The sequence below is a fragment of the Pseudorasbora parva genome, chromosome 18 (genome assembly GCF_024679245.1).
Source record: "Pseudorasbora parva isolate DD20220531a chromosome 18, ASM2467924v1, whole genome shotgun sequence".
Classification (NCBI taxonomy): domain Eukaryota; kingdom Metazoa; phylum Chordata; class Actinopteri; order Cypriniformes; family Gobionidae; genus Pseudorasbora; species Pseudorasbora parva.
The window spans coordinates 31,319,538-31,341,802 of NC_090189.1; the positions used below are offsets into that span (position 1 = coordinate 31,319,538).

The following is a 22,265-nucleotide window of genomic DNA, read 5'->3' on the forward strand; positions in this document are numbered from 1 at the left end:
TGAGACAAACATTTATTTTTTATTTTTACCGAGCAGATGCCTCTGGCTGCGTCTGATTTGATCTTCAAGAAGGCCACTTTAATAAGGTGCTGTCTAAAGGTGGAAGAGGAGGAATGCAAATATCTGGGACACCAAAAAGGATCCAGACATGTTAAGATGACCCATATGCTCAATACAAATACACAAAGAGCAAATAATGAAAGCTTTATGGAAATGCTAATCATTTCCAAACAATCATGAGGAGTTCAATTTTGATGCCGCTAGGCCTCTATTCACAGTTTTTTTGAATAAATATTTACAACCAAGCTAAAATGTTGTCAAGTTACGCCAAAAAGAGGAATTGCTATTTAATTGTAAGCATTTAGGATAGCATACATAAAAAGCTAGTCATGAAATTAGCATATAAAGGAGATGTTATTCAAGAACTCCATCTTTATTTTCATCACAGAATGCTGTTAAACATAATTAATCGATAATTTATTTATTTAAATCTCTAAAGTGTGTTTTTCCCTTTTCCCCCAGTCTAAAGGGTCAAACCGATGAAGAAATCGCGATTTCGAAGCGTTAATGTGTTTGTACTGACATCTAGTGGCTAAATTATGTCCTTACATGAGCTCAGTGCGGATTTCGTTTTGTGTATGCATTTCACAAAGGCTCGATTATGATTCATAATAAAGGGTTTCTTTTGCTGTGTTCTTGTCCATACACAATTTTTTTTTTATAATGTTGAAAAGAAAAAATAAATTAAATAATATGTCTATTGTAACTATTCATTGTTTGTGTCATTTTTTATAGCTGAAATTGGTTACATTGTAATTATACACTACACTAACTATAGGGTTAGGAGGATTAGGGTTTGGTTTAGGGTTAGTTGCATGTAACTATCCATCATTTATAGTTATTACTATAGTAACTATGTAACAATGACACTGTAAATAAGTGTTTCCCTACATTTTAAGGTTGAAAATCTTTTATTTCTCACATACATGTGATGTAATGTAGTCAAATGTTTTCCCTTGTCCGACAGTGCAAAACCAAACAAGTTAAGGACACACAAACACGCAAATGCTTATAAAAATCGATTATGATGGACTATCAATAAATACGATATATTATGTAAATAAAATAGCATATAGTAGTGAAACTAGAATAAAGTAGAGGTTTTGATGCAAAATATACAACACAGAAGTTGTACCGTGTGCAAAACAATTGTACATGTCAGCATGTGAGGCAGGAATATGTAAAAATCCATTCATGCGCCGCTGGCCACTCCAGTGCAGCAGGTGGCGGAAGTGACATATTTAACATACAATCAAGATGGCGACTTCCATAGAGCACGAGGATTCATTTGATCAAGTATGTTTTTTTTGTGTTATACAATATAGAGCGTTTCATTGCTGTCAATTATCGGAATACGTTTTAATATACATTTAAAATCAACCGACATACCTAATATTTAAGTCGTAAAATGCACTTTAAACTTATAAACTGCGCTAAAATGCAGTCCTGCCTGCTGTGTGTGTCGCTGTGTTTACAGGAGGAGACCGCAGAAGAGCCCGAAGAGCTCAAAGCGCCAAAGATCCGCGAGACACCAGAAGACATCAAACTAGAGGCGATTGGCAACACAATCGCGTTTCATCCCAATCAAGACATCCTAGCGGCTGGAGACATTGATGGAGATATATACCTGTACGTTTGTTTATTTCATAGGCATGTGTTTATATGTGGGGTTCCACAAATGCTAATGTTGCAATAATAGACTAAATCCTTTAAATTTTTGACTACGGTATATTAATCTGATCAAACCTATTCTACTGATATACAAAAAAGAACACATGACTGGTATTCGTTCTACAGTGTTACCAGATATGAAACTCATCTTTTCTAGTTAGGGTTAGGTTAGTAGTAGTTCAAGACACTAAAGGCAAAACTTGAATTCGGCACCGCATATACGGTGGAAGTAGTAAGAGTAACGTTAGTACACTACTATGCAGTTCCGAATTCAGCACGTTTTCATTGGAGTAACTTCAGATGCGCAGTGCAGGTTGGGACTTTAGGAGGGTATGCATTGTCACTTTCCACCCAGAACACGCCCGCTCATCCGGATCCAGTGGCAGAACAACTGCTGCACTACAGGGCTTTATTGTGAACAAAAAGTATATACTTTTGAGTGTGTAGCACAAAAGTATGCAAGTTTTGGGACATACTACTTCATCTTCTATAATGGACTCTGTTGCTTAGTTATATGTATCTCATTACAGTTTAATAATGTGATTATCTGTTAAACTGCCGTCAATCATCGTCACAGTTAAAATCCTCCACATTCAGTTTAATTTCATGTGTTTGCAGTTTAAATATAATGATGCTTTAAAAAGTTAATGGCCAAACGTGGCATTAAAAAAGTTCACAATGCTGCTGCAGGTGAAATATAATGTGGACAACACTGAATAAATATATTTTTGTCAGACTAAATACTGATAATTTATCTCTCAAAACCTTTATCTAAACCTCTCTACTTAACCGTCAGACTCGCACATCCGTCATGTTTGTAGTTTTTTTTAACACTTTTTTTTTTATCCGCGTTTGTAGTTCTAATCGAAATCACGTCAAACTCACAATGGGTTGTGGCTAATATCAATCGTTAGTGTGCATCGATCTCTACTTAGAAACAGTAAACCATCCAGCTATCTTTGGCATACTCTTTTCAATGATTTGGCACATACTAATTCTTATTTCGAACACTAATATGGATAGTATGCAAATTTGGACGCAGGGTCAGTCTCAAAATTGTGATGACTGAGCGTGATCATTATTTATGTATATGTATCGAAATCAGGCTCATATAAATGTCAGGAAAACACGATTTCTGACTGCATGTCAATATCTATTAATCAATCACTGGATCTTTAGTAATTTGTAAGGAACTATCGAGCTCAGCCATTAATTTAAACTGATAACCGTTTGTTTTACTCGCAGTTTTCTCCTATTAAACTCATGCTGCGTTCCAGTTCGTTTTTATTATGCCCTTCACTTGCTACACATCTGTCTAGCTCAGTCTGAGCCTGCGCAGTTCGCTCAGTCATGAGGACGTGAGTGCTTCTAATTGACTTCATGTTTCGCCGTTGAAGTCTATATGGGATCAAACTAAACAATAAAATTACACTTCAAATATTTTTTTCCCATTAAGTTAGTTTATGTCATTGAGGGCAGTTATCATCACGATGATTTCATTTCAAGTGTTCGTTTTTAAAATAAGTTTAGTTTTAGTTAGTTATTTGATGCTATAAACATTACCTGACATGCGTGTTTGCTCGCGGCATTTTCATAAAGGTAAATTATAACCACACTGTTGAATTTGTTATTGCTAGCAGCAATGCAATCATGAGCTGCATCCCAATTGAGATTAAAATGAGATGTCGTCAAGAGCCCCCATGCGCTCCGCCCCCAGAGATCACGGCATCCTCCCCCTTCCACCATTTTGGGAGGGTAGCCGCCATTGACGGTCATTGTTTGTGTTGGTAGCAAAGGAGGTTGTTGTGATTCTGCACTAGAATGCCTGGAAAACACTGCTGTGTAAATAACTGTTCCAGTTCCTCACATGATCATCGTGGAAACCGTAGGAACCATGTGTTACAGTATTTCCGTTTCCCTACATGGAAAAAACATGAAGGTCCGCATGTCTCCGATGTGACAAGGAGACGTCGGGTTTCTTGGGTGGCTGCAATTAGAAGAAAGGACATTACTTTCGACCGAATATCCGAATCGATGAGAGTGTGTTCTCTGCATTTTCATTCGGGTAAGTTCTCTAGAAATGTCTTTCAATGTGTTTATGTGGTCGGCTATTAAACCACGAAGTGCACCGGATGTTGTTGCCTAGAATGCTAGCTAATGCTATACATATTAGGGATGGCTCGATACCACAATTTTGGCTTCGGTACGGTACCACAATCTAATACCGAAGTACCGATATTAAATCGATACCACAAGGTCTGATATTAGCGCGGGTATATTGCACGCGAATGAGAACAATTATGCAAGTTTTGAGTTTATAAAGTGGGAAATTACCACAAATGTTTATTAGTAAATTAATCAGCGAAGCTTATCACATCAAATCAGTCATTTGAAAACTTTCTTGTGAGAAATAATTTCAGCAAAAATCTCTCAAAATTAGCTAATTGCTTCTGGTTTCAAAAGACATCGCACTACACTAAAGCAATCTGCATAATCCGATTCAACATTTCACGCTCGTCTCGGGACGGATAACGGAAATCATTTGAACACGCAAGAGATTTTATAGCATTTCGTAATAACAGTTACAGGAGACATGAGCTTATAACAACGACACACACACACACACACACACACACGCCTGTCACTTAGTCACGCTCGCACATTACACATTAAGTTTCCTTAAACAGTCAAATACACAGAATTATGTACAAATGTCCGTCTTTAGTGAGTATTCACATAAACACAGTCGGCGGTGTCTAACGCGAATGTAAACAGTGCAATAGTATGCGTGCAAATATAATGAGATCTAAATGTCATTGGTTGAAACGAACGCTGGAGATTGTGATATTTGATCTTATGTTAGGCTGTGTGTGTGCGTTGATCAGTGTTAAAAAAACAAAAATGTCTAAATGAGATGGTTTGAATGATCCACTGACCTGTCGATCTCTTAAGAAGTCCTAAAGTCAGGATAGTGACAGATGCTTCTTGGCTAGGTTTGATGGTTCTTCATCAGTTTTATAAGCAAAGTCATTACAAATGTCACTTCTACTCCTCTCTTTATTCATTCGTTTTGGGCATCTTGAGTGAGATTCAACTGCTTTATCCATTTTGTCCGTCTATGTTGTTGTCACATTAGCCGGTTGTTTCGGGTCAGTTGGGGTAGCGCGCTGCCATCTAGCGGTGAACTTCGGAAAAGCAGCATAAACCGAAATGTGCCAAATCATGATATCGTACCGTTTTAAATAAAATATATACCGGTATTTTTCCAGTACCGGTAAATCGCGCATCCCTAATACATATCTGTGTCAGACACCGCCCATTTTGTCACGTGACCGCAAGCTACAATGACGTGTCTCATTTTGTAGCTGATCGATGTTGATGTCAGGCATGACGGTGTCTCTTCCTTTACTTTCCCCGCTTCCTCCATTTCTTCCTAAGAAAATGCGCCGCGCCGCGCCGCTAAAATGACAAATTAAATTGAAAACTGAAAAAAAGTGGGTAAAGCTTTGTCTGTTTGCTAAATTGGTTAATGTCACTCGACAGAGGTTACTAAACAATTATCTATTTTTTATTTTATCAACCATATATATGTCTCTGTCAGGCAAAAGGTTGTTTAGGTTGTTGTTTTTAGGCTTAACACTTTACAAAGTTTCTTTAAACATTAGTGTTAACTATGAGCAATACATTTTTGATATAGTATTGGCAAATGTTGAAATTATTGTTAACAAAGTAGTGTTCATTTTGTCACCTATTTTTAATTTAGTCTTGTGCTAAATGTCCTTGTCAGTTTTAGTCATATTTAGTAATTCGCATATCTTTTTTTAGATAGTCGACTAAAAGTCTTGTTTTTTAGTCTAGTTTTAGTCAAAAGAAAACTCAATATTTCTCAGTCAAGTTTTAGTTAAAACATTTTAGTCTTCTACATAAATTATTTCTGAGATTAATACCATTTCAGTTAAATAGTGTTTCACACATCTTAAATATTGTTTAAATGTCATAATTACCAGACAAAATACACTTGATGAATTATGACTATTAATTTAACCTTAATCACTACACAAATAGTAAAATAAATAATAAATATATTAGAAAAGATAAATATTTTAAGTGTTCATTAATGGACAATAATTTTTACACAAATAGTTTTTACTACCAAAATATCTCCCCAAAATGTTCATTACTGTACTGTTTACCTGTCTATTCAAATGTATTGAAAGTGCTGGCTTTAGCTCCATTAGCCACAGGATGGCAGCAACAGAAGACTGAGATGAGACCTATACTTGAGCATCAGCGGCACAAACTCATTTGGAATATTTTGAAGGCATATCAGCTGAATATTCTCTCGTGATGAAATAGTAGAGACGATTGATGATGACAAATGAAGAGAGATTTTATCTTAGTTTTTATTTTATGCGAAACATTTTAGTCTCGTCCTTTTTCGTCAACAATAATGCATGTTAATTTAGTCTTAGTCGGCTTGTTTGGACATTGGTGCAGTCTCGTCATCATTTCGTCTTAGACTCTTCGGTAATCTGCGCCATCCAGAGGTACTGTTGAAAGGTTTTTATTTTAAAATGTTCTTAATATCATTAACATTGTTTTTAACAAACGTCACATTTCTTTTGTGTGCAAACGCTGCCTGCGAAGACATATGCAGTGAGGCAACAAGTCATCTGCCTAATCTTTTGGATATAGCACATCTGTTGTTTCCTTCATTGCATGTGGGAACGAAGGCCGCATTTGAAGGAGTCTTCGAATTGGGACAGCCTTCATTGTGACGCAATCAGCCTTCGAATGCGGCCTTTGAAGGCAGCCTCTAAATCGGGATGCAGCTATTGTTGTTGTTAAACAGCTAACTTTGCACCAATAACTAGCCGCATAGCTACATAACTAATTTAAAAAATCCTTGTCTTTTTAGGCAAGCCAGCCTATGAAATGTTTGAGTGTGATCCTGACTGGGCACCATCATTACATCTTGGGCACACAGAAGTTAAACCAACAGACACTGGGAGGTTTAACCGGAGGACAAAGAGACAGCAAGCTCTAACAAGGAACAATGTTGCACCTGCACAACTGGATCTAGCTGACCAGAGATCAGGGATGGTTATGGCTGAATCACCAGATGACACTTCACAAATAGATAACGCTTCACAGATGCATGAAGCTGGCACAAACGACAACACCATAGAACAGCAGGAATGTAGTTTTTGTAGCTGCAGGTGTGCCGAAATTAATCGCCTGTTGGACGAGAACAGGAAACTGAAGGAAGAGCTCTGTCAAAAGAAGATGGAGGAGCATTTTTTGAAAGAGGACAACGTGAAGGTCACATACTACACTGGACTTCCATGTTTTGCTGTTCTGATGGGTGTGCTGACACAACTTCTTCCCTACCTGCCACAGACCAGCCGAAAACTTTCACCGTTTCAGATGCTACTCCTAACTCTGATGCGGCTGAGGCTGAATCTGCCAGTCCAGCACATTGCATACCTTTTCTCCGTAGATTGTAAGACTGTGTCCGCTACGTTCAGGGAGACCATAGATGTAATGTTCAAGTGTCTCAACCCTTTGGTGGACTGGCCAGAGAGACACTGCTTGCAAGCCACCATGCCACTTGAGTTTGTAGAGGCTTTTGGCAATCGTGTAACAGTTATTGCGGACTGCTTTGAAATCAACATCGGAAGAGAGTCAAATCTCGAAGTTGGAGCGCAGACATTTTCCCATGACACAAACAAGCACACCCTCAAGTATCTCATTGGCATTACGCCACGGGGAGCCATCTCTTTCGTTTCCCAAGGGTGGGTAGGTCCTGTCAGTGACGAGCATGTGACTGAGAATAGCGGCCTTCTTAACAAACTGTTGCCTGGGGACTTTGTGTTGGCAGACCGTGGGGACACCAAGGACTGTTTGGATGGACTAAAGAGTGCAGAAGTGAGAGCAAGAGGACCTACCGGGTTTGATGCAAAAGATGTGGAGGAGACACGCCAGATAGCTCACCTCAGAGTCCACATTAAGAGGCTTATTGGATGCGTGCGCACAAAGTACATCATACTAAATGCAATGGTACCAGTGAGCATGGTACTCCCATGTCAAGGCGAGGTCATGACATTCCTGGACAAGATTGTGACTGTATGCTGTGCCTTGACTAATATGTGCCCGAGCATTGTTATGAAACCACAAACCATAGCATAAAACATGTTAACTACGTAAGAATTGTGTTCTCAATCAGCATTATTTGTGTTGCATACCATTACTATAATAAATTACAAAAAGTACTTAAATTCTGTATCTCTGTGTTTGTCATAATATGATGAGCTAAATGTGTACAGTTCACAGTAATAGATACAACATGTTTAAAAAGAGATAGTGGAAGGGTAACCTTCAGGTACTGATCATGCATAAAAAGGTAAAAAATTAACAAGTCAAATAAACAACAAAAACCTAATTGACTTAAAAGTTCACAATGTTCCTGTAGTGCAAATAACAACCGGTGTATTATGGAAAGGGGCCGTGTAACATCAAGTACTAACTGTACGAATAAAAGGCAATAAATAACTGAAGTTAAATGGAAAACTAAAAATGAAAAAAAAAAAAAATTTTGGCCTACTTTTTTTCCTTAACATATCATCTTTCAGACGCATGAGAAGAAAATATCCAAAATACACATTTAAGTGTTTATTTTATTACACCTTTATCGGAATCTGTCATTTCAATGCAGGTCTTTTAAAGGCAGTTTTCTTAAAGGAACATTTACCCATTTTTAAAATTGGGGGTTCCTTTAAAATTATTTTTTTCTACTGCACCAAGTCAGAAGCTTTTTACGGAGGGTTTTCTTTAATCATGGCAGCTGTTTTTTTTATTTTTACCCTAAGTGAAAAAGCTATAGAAATTATTTATTCTATGTAAAAATAGCATTATTTTCTTTGCAATAAGTGTTAATACGCTGTTTATACTTTTAAAGGGAGGCACCGGGGCAGATACTATTTGCACCTCAGTGATGATCTTAATTTATTATATTTATTAAAATTATTAAATGGATGGTGCCTTTTTGGGGGCAATAAAGCCTAACTCTAAACACTTTATTATTGAGCACACATTAGACAATATATTTCCAATTTTCAAATATTCTCTTTATTTTTCTGATCTGATGTGTTATGGAAAAGGGAGTAGAGTGATTTCGGCAAAAGCCGGCTTCCAACACTAATCGATTTGTCAATTTTCTGCCATGTGCCTAACTCTTATACTTTTGATTCTGCTGGCAATGCAGCCTCTGCACTGTTTACATAACATTTTATCCCTTAAAACACGGTGTTATTCTTTTTCTTTCTTTTTTTTGTCTAGCTGTTGACAGTATTTTCTGATTTGAGTGATTTAAAGAGATTTCCCAAAAAAAAGTCAAGAAATGGAAATTCACTGATCAAAATTGGCGAAATTCTAGTTAATATGTTGTTGAAATACAGTAGATCAAATCTATATAGACGATTACTGGTGCGGTTGAGTGTAAATTCATCTCTTTCTGGTTTGCAGATATTCATACTCCTGCACGGAAGGAGCAAACAAAGAGCTGTGGTCATCAGGACATCATCTCAAGTCCTGCAGGAAAGTGCTCTTCTCCAGTGATGGACAGAGTGAGCATCTTCTACTTCTACATTCATTATTATGTTTGTCACAGCACAGTTTCCCCAGCACTGACAATAGAGTGCTACGGGGATGATGTTTTTTTGCTTTAAAGGCCAACCTGGAAGTCAGAATCACGATGATCCCTCAACAACTTTCATCAGATTAAAATATTGCAGGAAATAAGCTCTGTGACCAATACAAGTGTATTTAGCCGGAAACCAATTATTTAAATATCTAGATTGACATAATTTGGTATAGCACTATCCAAGCTGTAAGCTAAGTGCACCTGCTTGGTTTACTTGCATTGTCTGATTAACAGAATCCTCAACTAGTTCACCTGGTACCACCAATGACAAGATTTTATCTTTCATCGCCTTATCAGGAGCAAAGCTCACATGTAATAATTGGATTATTATACAGACTAATTAAGGGGAGTAGTCAGGTTGTGTGACATCCATTATCTTGGCTATGCTAGAAGCTCAAGAGGCTGTATGTTGACCAGTACTGGGGGTTGGGAATTTGATTGCTCTGCCTGACGTTTGCAGCTTCCTCTGGAAGGCTGTACCACAGGTCTAATCCACTATCTCTTATTTGTGTCTCCTATAAGAAAGTTTGAATGGCTGGAATGGAGAACAAATTATCTAATCCTGGCTGAGATCTGCAATATTTTACTGTGCGAGTGGCCAGTGAATTAGTTGATCGTAAATATCATAGGAGGCTTTGACCCCCCTTTCATGACATCCAAAGGGATTGTCATGGGCATGCAAAATCATAACCTTGCGATTTATAGAAATTAACTGAAAAGTCTAAACTGAAGCAAAACTAAAATAGAAATGTATGAACCCTTCTTAGGCTGAAGTTGAAGTTTAAAAGGTAAAGTTGAAGTTTAAACGGTAACAGGGACTTGATGTCTGCTGAATCTGAAAGACCCTGTTCAGTTATGGGCTGCTGCTCTCTCCCCTGACTCTTGTCCACAGTCTGAGATGTTAGGTGGAGGAGGAGGGCCCTGACCTGATCATGCTTAGAAGACCAAGTCTCTGTCAGTGGAGTGGTACTCCTCTGACTTGAGGTCTTTGAGGGCTTTAAGAAGTATGTGCTGGATCTCTGCTAAGTTCTCAGCATCCTTATGTTCAGTCCCGCTAGATTTCCAATTCTGACCTCTCTGTTTTTGGCCATTCTCCGAGTTATCTCTATTCTTCTTCTGTCCTTGCAATCTATCCTCCCACTGCCACTGCTTGCTCTCCTTTCTGGGGGCATACCTTTGATTGTTATGACCACTGAAAACTGAGAGCTTAGGTCTCTGGGAGCTCTGCTGGAAATTGCTGCAATGGACTAATCTGTTTTGGGGAAGATCTGGCTACTATATGAATGGGAGTCTTACAGTCATGTCTAGATTCAAGCACAGATGAACATGGCTGCCTGTCTTGCCTGTCTGAACCTACCTTCCCACTGTCCCAGGCTCGCATGGCAAGCTGCCTCAGTTCTCCTGCAGACATATTTTCAACATCTACCAGGAGTATGAGTGGTTTCCTAACAGTAGGGTAAAGATTACTTACAAACAGACTCTTAAACATAACATCCTCCTCTGCCTTGGGGTCATCTTTGCCAGATGCGCTCATAGTACTCTCTGGGAGACTCATGGCGGGCCTTGCTTAATTCGGAAAGCTGAGAGATGAGAGGCAGATGGGTTCTGATATAGAGTATACTCTACCAGAAGAGCTTTACACAATTTGTCATAATTGTTAGCAATATCTGGGCTTTGTATATCCATGAAACCATGGACAATCTGTGATGTGGTTCACAAATAGGGCTCAGAGAATTTAACTTTTCTGTCTATTCTAGCAGGTCATTTTGGGTATGGGCCAACTCTGTCTGCAGAGTGACCATGTCAGTTTTAACTCTTTTAAGTTCTGCTTCCTGAATCACAGTAATAAACTGTAAGCTTTTTGCCTCAGATGACAATCTACATATTTTAGCTCTTAATCTTAAATGATCCCTACGCAGATCAGACAGCTCATTTTTGAATTCCTGGAACAAATCTTTATTCTGTTCTTGGGCGAGGGATATTTTGTCTGTGGCTTGGGTTTGTTGTACAGGCCAATTTAGTGATAGGCGAGAAGGAAGCTTTATTAGTGAAGCGCCCTTTAAGGCCTGGCTCACTGCTTCAGCAGTCATATCAGCAATCTTTATTTAATATATATATACTTTTGTTGTGTATATATAATAAATAAATACACCACCCAAACCAGCTAAACTCTGAAAGTTTACCACAAGTGTAAGCAGCTCTAAGCCACTGTGACAATGAATGTCACACACACTAAGCGGTGAGAATTCTAGCACTTGTCTTCAGTTTGTCAGAAGGCACTACCCTTGTCTGACACGTTCATAAAAATTCTAAAACACTTAGAAAGACTTAGGTGAACACCATATGCTATTCTTATATTAGCAATTAGCTATAATCAACAATTACAACGTGTGCTAAAAAACATTGCGAGCTCTGTGCCACAATACAATTCTATACACTTTGCAACTAATCCTAGTCATAAACCGTAATATGGAGTTGAGCAGGGAAACTATCAATCAGGCTTAGAGAGAACCACTCGTTGCGATGCAATTGGTTTCTGACTTGGTGAAAGACTTAGTTTCCTGCTAAAGTTACTTCCTTTTTTATCTTTCAGTGTATTAACTTGTGTTGACAAACCAGAAGTCTCATTTCATTCTAAGTAAGCCCACCCAGGGACGCCAATTATGTAGTGATTTTTACTTTTGTCCACCCAAGGACACTAAGTAAGGTAGTGGTTAGTACTCACATCACCACTGAAGTTGTGATTTTTGGATCACACGTCACTTAAGGTTTGGTTATGAGTACATCAGATGACCACCTTCCCCCCTCTTAGTTTGGGACACTAGTTAAGGTCTTTTACCTTGGCTGTATGAGAACACTCCGAACAGGAGGCTGCCCAGTCATTTATAATGAATGTAAGGTGGGAGAGTTGGTCAGCTGATTTATCTGAAAGATTCTAACTTGTAGAGCCTTTTCTGTTTTATCAGCACAAGGAAGACACAATTGTAATAAAATAGATTTTATTAACAAAAGATAAACAGAACAATTAACACAACTACTAAATGAAAACAATGAATGATAAAGGAATAAAGTGCGTAAAATGTATAAAATACATGTGAGTAAGTTAAGTGTGGCTATAGACCCTTTTACAGCCCACGTGATCAAATAGTTGCGTGCGCATTGTGGCAACGGAAGTGGTTTTGCTCCCCAGTGATTCTAACGTGTTAGCAACTCCGAAAGTTTATCAAAACGGTTTCCTAGCATCAAAATGTCTGGCTGTTGCGTTTTTGGTTGCACTAATCCAGTGTTCCACCAATGGGCTTAAGTTTTATAGGATTCCAACAGGATCACGGCCGTTTCAAAAGAATTAACCTGCGGTACCTGTGGCTGCAGGCGATTAAACGCATTGATTGGAACGAGGACATAAAAAATGCTTGCATAAAAAATTACATTTGTAAAACATTTACTGCACTTGAAACGTAATGCTTTATAATAAACCTCCCAACATTGTCTGCCACTGATGTGTATAATGTACCCCCCCCCCTCAGATTATCATATCAATAATCACAGTACTTATCAATTTCATTTGTAATGATTTTATTAATAGTTTAATTGCCAAATAACTATTTGAGAAATGTATGCAAGCAATATAGTTGCTATTAAAGTACTAGAGCATTACAAAATTAAACTTTAAACAGAAGTGTGTCGACACATACGAATCAATACCAACATAAAATGTAAGGAAAAGGATAAATGTATGTCTGTGTGAAGAATAATAATAAATGCAGGAAATTGTATTGGACATTCTACATGCCCACAGACAACGTATTCATAAGCATCCAGTGATTTATATGCTTGCCTCGGGTGTACACGCTCGGTTTCTCAACTAAATACGTATCTGACCACTGTATATTTGGCCATCTGCTAACGTCTTCTATCCACTCCACTATAGTACACGGATCTGGTAGCCGCATACCATTTGATAAAGTCAACTTTTTAAAATAGCTTTCTCGGTTTGTGTTGCTTAATCCGCTCACGTAGCTTGACATGCTGCTGATTCTCGCCACAGTTTGTTGCCAAAATGCGCGCGCATACGTTGCTACGTCATCATTGTATACAAACAGTAAAAGGGTCTATAGAAGAGTTACGTTATCTTATGGAAAGATAAACTGTTGTTTCTCTGAAATAAAGGTGAAGAACCTTATTATGTATCAAACAAATAAACGAAAGATTATTTGTTATTAACTAGCATCAGTTATATTACTTGTAATGTAAATTAGAAAATCATATACTGATACTATACAACAATGCCAAGGTTTCTAGAAAGAGGGTTGGTTAAGTGATATTTACGTTCCACGTGGTTGAGTAAGCAGTCCGATGGTGATGACTTCTTCCACTGGTTTTGCTGGGAGACAATGCAGTGAAGAAAGGAGCTGGAATCTGTTTCAACAGCCTTGAACACGAAGGTCTGTGGGATGCTGATCTCCTGGGGCACCAAAGGGTCCTAAAATCTGGAACACGCAGATGAGGCCCTGAAGTGAAGGTTTGCTCTCCTGAGCTTGTTGCAAATGTCTGTGTGTCTTCTGCCTCTTTGGACCAGAAACTCAGAAGTTGGTCAATCTGCTCTGATCTCTTTAGCATGGAGACTCGGGACGTGATGTAGTCGTCTCGCTGGACTAAAACTCTGAACGTAGTGTTGCTTAATGTCTCTTTCCTCACAGGCTGGAGGCTCAGAACGTTGTCGTATCTGTTGCTGCCTCACAAGCTGTAGATTCAGATCCCCGGATCTTGTGTTGTCTCTCTGGTTAAACCAGAGGCTCAGAACTTGGTTGCTCTGTCACAGTCTAATCCTCGGCGGACAGACTCAGAACTTGGTGAACTGTTTGTCTCTCGGATGAGGAGACTCAGAACCTGGTTGCTCTGTCACAGTCTAATCCTCGGCGGACAGACTCATAACCTGGTTGCTATTGGCTGCTGGCATCAGAGGGGGCACACAGAGTGGCCCACCCTTCTTTCCCCTGTAGAACTCATTTGCATACTGTACACAGTTAGAAGTCTTTAAAGTGTCTTTAAAGTTCATCAATGCATTTCTCACTTTCCAAAACACCATCAGAATACCATTGGCAATATACTAAACAAATAGACACCAAACATGATGGAAAAAGATTGAACTGTCATGTGTTCATTCATTTGTTCATTAACAGCTGAATTTGTGAAAGATGTTGCATTACAAATAGCGGTCAATGAGACAGCTTATTTCTCTGAATAAGTTTGAAATGGATGTGTGTAGTTTACATCAGTCTTAAGGTTTTCAAACATAGTTGTGAATGGATTTGGATGGATCAGTTTTGGTCTTTCTTTGATTCACCCACTACTGGATGTGGCACCAATGAGAAGTCCTGTCCTTCCTGGGCTTGGTACTAGAGGTCTTCTTCTTGCCCTCAAAGCGGTGTCTGGCTGTTGTCTGAGCATCTTTATCTGATGGTGTTGGACATTTTGTTTGTGCTAGTCCAACAAGATCCAATCAAAATGTAGCAAACCTTTTTCCACTGCTACGGGCAAAGAGGGGCCCGGCCATAAACTGGGCCCTGGAATGTGCTGTCCACTACACAAGTGATACTTAAACTTTTTGTTCTTTACAAAATATTTACAGATGGGCACAGTTTAAAGCCTTAATTCAGTTGGTAGATGTAAAAAGCTATTAAAAAAGGCTATAAATGAACTACACTAGGGTCATATGACTTCACCACAGTTGAGCTTCCATTCTTTAAAAAGATTATAATAATAATTCTTTAAAAGTTAGAGTTAGAAGAGTTTCAGAGTGTGATTTTAAACATGAGGCTGATTTGAAACAAGAGGCTATAAAAGCTGACTCGTGAGAAGATGATTTGATCAGTTCTGCTGATGATTTAATCTCCCACACAACCTCTGTAGTCCCATTTAGCCACTTGTTAGAAACTGCGTAATGAATGGTAAAAGTAAAAAAAAAAAAAAACATATGGCGTATTATTTATGAATTTTATGCTGTAAAATAAAACACACAAATATTTTGAGCTTGTTAAGCAAAGACCTTATTTCAGCCGTTTAACCAAATACCCATTTAATAAAACCTTAGAGACGATTAAACCAGAAATGCAAACTCCAAAACCCGGTTTGGCCTACAAAAATGTCATACTGCAGCATCTATATAGCAATTACCAGTGATTAATCTCCTCTCTGTTTTTCAGAATTGTTCAGCGTGTCTAAAGACAAGGCTGTTCACATCATGGACGTGGAGGCTGGAAAATTAGTGACCCGCATCCCGAAAGCACACAAGTATCTTTTTACCTTTTTATTTTTTTAAAGTCTTAAGAATCTGGTTGCATAAGTAAAGCTGTTTAAATGTTAGCACATTAGCAGAGGTGTTTGAACAGCAAATTAATTTGTTTTTAATGTTTTAAGTGTCCCCATCAATGCCCTGCTGCTGGTTGATGAGAACATATTTGCGACAGGAGATGATGAGGGAACGCTGAAGGTTTGGGACATGAGGAAAGGAACATCATTTATGGATCTGAAGCACCATGAGGATTATATTAGTGATATCGCCATTGACCAGGCTAAAAGGACACTACTTACTTCCAGGTACTGTTAAAGGGGATCTACACTACCAAAAAATAAAGTAGCTGTTTAGATTTAAATAGACAAATGCCTAAGAGTCTTTGATTGGATCATTATTGCAGTGCCTTACTATCTTCACATGGTAAATGAAATCTGATGTACTGTGATGTAACTGACTACAGCAGCAAGCCTAACCATGTCCCTTTAGGGGCTCCTGTGCCTTTCAGAATTTAGAATTAGGCTTCGGGTACTTCCATCTCCAACCCATCTGACTGCTTTTTTTTTTCTTTTTTTTTCTTTTTTTTAAAGATGCGTTTGTGCTTTTTTTCACACATGCCAACCATAATGTTATATATATTTGAAGTGTTATTCCTACATAAGGTGTGCAAATACTGAATCATCTGATATTTAAATTTGATCAAATCTGATAATTCATTGCTGTATATCTAAATGGGTTTTTTTTTCAGTGGTGATGGTACAATGGGTGTATTCAATATCAAAAGACGAAGATTTGAACTGCTTTCTGAATTCCAAAATGGAGATCTTACCTCGGTTTCTATTATGAAAGTAAGTCTAAACAGTGTCAGTATTGCTAATTATCTAACTAACTTTTCTTTGGCCTTTTTCTTATTTTTTTCCATGTTTACAGTGTTGTGATCAAGAGAATTGAACAAACACTCATAAGAAACTAATGTAAGCATTTGGAGTGTTGCTTGTTTAATCAAATTAATTATAGTATCCACCTTAAAGGTGCCCTTGAATGAAAACTTCAATTAATCATGGCATAGTTAAATAACAAGAGTTCAGTAAATGGACTTCACATACAGTGAGTCTCAAACACCATTATTGCCTCCTTCATATGTAAATCTTGTTTGCTAAAAACACCACGGAAAAACAGGCGATTCTCGACATAACGCCAACTGTGACGTAATCGCTGGGGATCATTAATATGTACGCCCCCAACATTTGTATACGGCAGCGCATGCGTCACGCGAGAATAGCGAAAATGGCAGATCATGGAAATAGATGTTCTGTTCCAGGCTGCGCAGGGGACGTGGGGACTTTTCATACACTTCCCACTGAACAAAACTGTCAACAGACATGTTTATCTATAACCGGATACCTCAATAATTTAATTAAAAGTTGTTCGTTTGCTTGGCTCATTTCACCACGGACAGATTTTCTAACCTGGACAATAGCAAGCTTCACTCAGCGTCTGATACTGGAGAAGCGGTAATTCAAACTATATCCCTGCGAGCAGTAAGTAGTGATTTTATCCACTTATTGACTGTCTAAACAATTTCTGATTAAACTGGAACTTTCTTAGTGAGAGAACATTAACGGTAATATCCCCTGTGTTGTCTAGATCCAACGCAAGATGCTAGTTCAGTAACAATAGGAAACTCCGAGTAGTATACATCAGTATTACAAATGTCAAAGTTATTATTATTTGCTCCTGCCAGTGTTGTCATAAAACTACAAAATAAAACCGAGATGCATATGGCAATCCCTTTTGTCGGATAGAATTATAATCATAATTGTAATTCATCAACAACACAACTCAGGAGCTAACTATGTTAGTTTAGTTGCTTACAGATCGCTCACTCGATCCTTCTTGCTAACGTCCTCTCCGCCACTTAAGTTGAAACAGTTGTAATTTGACAAGACAACTTTAATTTGTTCTAAAAAAATTAACTAAACAAAAACCTGTAGGCTACTGTACAAACAACATATGTGTGCCCTAATGTTACCCAGTTCACTGTTTAGGGTTTGTGATTCAAAGCGAAGAAGCTATCATTGTAAAAACAAACGGTGACGCATTACAGTGACTAAAATGTTTTTAAAATGCTAAAAACAAAGTTGTGACTGCTGATGATATGAGTTAATGTGTAAAGTTAATGTTATATTCTAGTTCAAATGTAGGCTGACGTTATAGTACAGACGTTACCACTTATCACTCAAAAGCGTCCATTTCAAAACAATTGGTTGTTCCTCAAAATCTTTATCTTCGTCAGAAACAAGATCAAACATAAGGTTGGATGCAGTATACGGTAGATGTGTTTCTGTCACTGAAAGGAGCCGCAGTGAAACAGCCAATCAGAGCCGAACTCTACATTAATATTCATGACCCTTCCAAATAAGGCAAAAACAGCCCATTACATCCTAGGGACAATTTCTGGGGTTGTAAATGGACCTGTAAAACTGTATCTGGACAATTTTAACCCTTAAAGGGGGGGTGAAACACTCAGTTTCAGTCAGTGTCATGTCAATCTTGAGTACCTATAGAGTAGCATTGCATCCTGCATATCTCCGAAAAGTCTTTATTTTTTTTATAATTATATAAGAAAGATGCGCTGTTCCGAGTCTTTCCGAAAAAAGCCGAGCGGGTGGGGGCGTGTCGTGTGAGCGGAGCTAAATAATGACGTGTGCTCGCTGCTGCTATGTTGAGTCGAGTGCGTCGTAAAGCTGTGTCAACAGCGGGAAAAAAACTTTATTCAAAATAAAAATATGGCTTTTAATCAGATACAGCCATACATCTATGATCCGGAATCAGACCCAGAGGCTGCAGTTGAACAGGAGCAGCAGCAAAAACGACTAGAGCAGGACGTCTCTATGTGGTACAAGTTATACACTAACTATATAATATGCTTAGCGGCTTGTGTTATTTACATATTTATACTTGAATTATATCGTCGTATTTTTGTCTTTGAAGGTGTACATGTGGGAAGTGCAGTTGTGCACGTGTGTTTGTGTGTTTACGCGTGGTTTGTGTAGACAGTAAGCGGACTAAAAAAAAACAGACATTTGAAGCAGTCTCACTCACCCTTCTAACGTTGGGACTGCTCCATCCTTCAGCATTAGGCGATTGGGAAAATCCGGCGTCGAGCTGGGCCTTGTTTATGAAACAGTCGGCACCGAAATGCAGCGAACAGATATAAACATTCGCGCAACTCAGTTGCTGATCCGGAAAAGCAAATTACATCCACTGTTGCCTTAACGCGGGGGTTTTGGCGAATCTGTGCAGGACTGTCTTGGTCTGGCAACCAAAAACGCACTTTTTTGGTGACATTGTTATGTGCACATCACCTGTCCAGCATCCTACAAGCCAGCGCTTTGATGGGCGTAGCCTGTTACTTTCGCTCTCTCCCTCTCTCTCTCTCTCTCTCACGCGCTTCCGGTAGAATTGTCCGTAAGGCCCATACAAGGAAATTCCGCCCCCATTAACGTCAAAGGGGACGCATGATCTCAAAAAACTTGCCGAAACTTATGACTAACCGGAAGTAGTATTTTTGACAAAGAAATACTCCCATCAAACGTCCACCTTAACTTTTGAAACTTTGTCTATGTTTAGTATGGGATTCCAAGTCTTTAACAGTGTAAAAAGATCAGTATGCATGAAACAGCATTTCACCCCCCCCTTTAAATAAGCCACATACCCTCTATGTAGATATCAGAGAACAATTTAAAATATTGTTTCAAATCATTCTAGGGTACCTTTAACTGTTTTTTAATTCTTTCACTGTATGTCCACACACATCTCTTATTTCGCGCAAAAAGGACACCCACTATCTGAGGTAATATACGGGCACAAGGCTACATTGTGCATGCGTCGAACCGCACGCCGCGCAAGCTCCAAACAGACAATCGAACCGAATGGTTCGTGGTTGTTTTTCTTTTTTTCATGTACCGCGTCACCCCTACTAGTTATGGTGCTTTTTATGACAAATAGCAACCTTTTATAACAGATTTTCACTCCCTTGAAACTTTGTCTGATGACTGAATTCCTGTAAATTATCACTATTTCTCCCTCTTTTTTTGTTTCATTTGTAGTCTTCTGGACCGTCTTCATTATGTCTGTTGTTTCAATTGATATGTATTTTACTTTCAACACAATAAAACATTTTTTTTTGATGGGGCCACTGTTTTCGGAAGGTGGGTAATGTAGTTTTAATCATGATAGTTATTGATTTTATTTTTACCACAGAGAGGCCGTAAAGTTGTTTGTGGATCCAGTGAGGGCACGATATACATTTTCAACTGGAATGGTTTTGGTGCCACCAGTGACCGTTTCGCAGTCCAGGCTGAGTCTTTGGACTGTATCGTCCCCATTACAGACAGCATACTGTGTGCGGCATCTACTGATGGAGTGATCAGGTGAGGCATGTTCGGAACAGGATATTTTGTCACATTACTTTTTTGTTCACGTTCTTATCCCACTTTGTTTGAGCATATAGCGGTCAGGCATTACATTATGACAGGTAAATTGAATAACACAGATTATCTCTTCATCACAGCACCTGTTAGGTGGGATATATTGGGCAGCAAGTGAACATTTTGTCCATGTTGATGTGTTAGAAGCAGGAAAAATGGGCAAGCGTAAGGATTTAAGCAAGTTTGACAAGGGCCAAATTATGATGGCTAGACAACAGGGTCAGAGCATCTTTAAAACTGCAGCTCTTGTGGGGTGTTCCCGGTCTGCAGTGGTCAGTATGGCCCTGTCCCATATGGCACCCTAAACCCTCACGGTCTTCCTCTGAGTCTGCACTTTCACGACGTAATGCCACTTTGACCGCTGGGAAGAAGTTCGCTGCGTAACCTGCACCAGTGTGGACTCGGCAGAAGTGCGCATCAAGGGCGCATAATGGCTGCAAAGGGGCGCTCGCAAGTACCCTTCTGAGACCTAAAATGACAAATGGGACACCCTGCAGTATCGTGGACTTAACGAAAACGCGCATGTAGTGGCCATTGTAAGTCCGCAAGACCGAGAGTGCACATGAAGTGTGCCATTTGGGACAGGGCCTATCTATCAAAAGTGCTTTAAAGGGATTGTTCACTTTAAAATGAAAATTGTCATCCTTTACCAATCAGTTACCTGGAACCATTGACTTCCATAGTATTTTTTTTTCCTAGTATGGAAGTCAATGGCTCCAGTTAACTGATTGGTTACTGACATTCTTCAAAATATCTTCCATTGTGTTCAGCTGAAGAAAGAAATTCATACAGGTTTGAAACAACTTGAGGGTGAGTAAAGGATGACAGAATTTTCGTGTGCATCGCTTACCTGTGGAACACATGGCATCAGGATGCATTATGGGGAGAAGGCAAGCCAGCAGAGGCAATGTTATCTGCTGGGAAACCTTCGGTAGTGTCATCCATGTGGATGTTACTTTGACACGTACCTCCTATTTAAGCATTGTTGCAGACCACATAGGATCAATGTGCCCTGCAAAAAAGCTTTAAGGAACACAATGAATTTGAGCTGTTGACTTGGCCTCCAAATTCCCCAGATCGCAATCCAATCGAGCATCTGTGGGATGTGCTGAACAAACAATTCCAATACATGGAGGCCCCACCTCACAACTTACAGCCAATCTGCTGCTAATATCTTGGTGCCAGATACTACAGCACACCTTCAGGGGTTTAGTGAAGTCCATGCCTCAACAGGTCAGGGCTGTATCGGCAGCAAAAGGGACACAACACAATTTTAGGATATGTTATGTCTGATCAGTGTATATATATCAGTGTATATATCACATATATATGTGTGTGTGTGCGTTGCGTGCCATCCAATGAAATGAGTAAAACTAATGATTACATTTTGCAGAGCCATCAGTATCTTGCCCAACCGTGTGGTGGGCAGTATCGGACAGCATGTCGGCGAAGCCATAGAGGAGATTGAACGATCTAGAGACGCACGTTTCCTGGCGAGCTGCGCTCATGATGAGCTGATCAAATTCTGGGACATCTCCAGCATACCCGATATGAAAGTTACAGATTATCGACGTAGAAAGAAAAAAGACAGACGCCTCAAAGCTCTGAGTAATAAAGCTTTTGATACAGGACAGAATTTCTTTGCCGGCCTTTTGGACACAACTGAGGAAAACAGTAAAAAAGAAGAAGAGGAGGAGGAGGATGGTGATGATGATGACAGTGACAGTGGAAGTGACTGAATATAATTCATTGCAATTACTTTTGCAGTATTGTGTTGCCATGTGTTGTATAATTTATGTATATTTTCAGATTTACATCTGAATCTTTGACATTTGTATAATATTATTTTTCCAAATATAATGTTGTGATGTTCTTGTTTGAGTTACGGCTCCTTAATAAATCAACAAAAACATTTATTGGCCAAAGAGAGTAACAAAAGACAAGTTTACTTTAGTTTTATTTACTACTGCTTACAGTTTTCTGAACTTGTAATTTAATTATTACATGGCTTTGAACAGTTTAAACGTTTGTGTCAAAACATACA

General features: G+C 38.9%; 2 protein-coding genes across 2 annotated transcripts; both read left to right on the forward strand.

The window, feature by feature from the left end:
• Positions 1 to 1,285: 1,285 nt before the first annotated feature.
• On the forward strand, positions 1,286 to 22,231 carry wdr55 (WD repeat domain 55). Its single transcript, XM_067424557.1, has 8 exons — positions 1,286 to 1,356; positions 1,538 to 1,689; positions 9,256 to 9,356; positions 15,640 to 15,727; positions 15,854 to 16,033; positions 16,477 to 16,576; positions 19,995 to 20,164; positions 21,615 to 22,231. Exons 1-8 carry the CDS (start codon positions 1,318 to 1,320, stop codon positions 21,958 to 21,960), a joined length of 1,176 nt encoding a protein of 391 aa, XP_067280658.1. The 5' UTR covers positions 1,286 to 1,317; the 3' UTR covers positions 21,961 to 22,231.
• Positions 2,911 to 8,014, forward strand: zgc:113019 (uncharacterized protein LOC550590 homolog). Its single transcript, XM_067424555.1, has 2 exons — positions 2,911 to 3,796; positions 6,650 to 8,014. The coding sequence occupies exons 1-2, from the start codon at positions 3,553 to 3,555 to the stop codon at positions 7,918 to 7,920; spliced, it is 1,515 nt and encodes a 504-aa protein (XP_067280656.1). The 5' UTR covers positions 2,911 to 3,552; the 3' UTR covers positions 7,921 to 8,014.
• Positions 22,232 to 22,265: the final 34 nt, after the last annotated feature.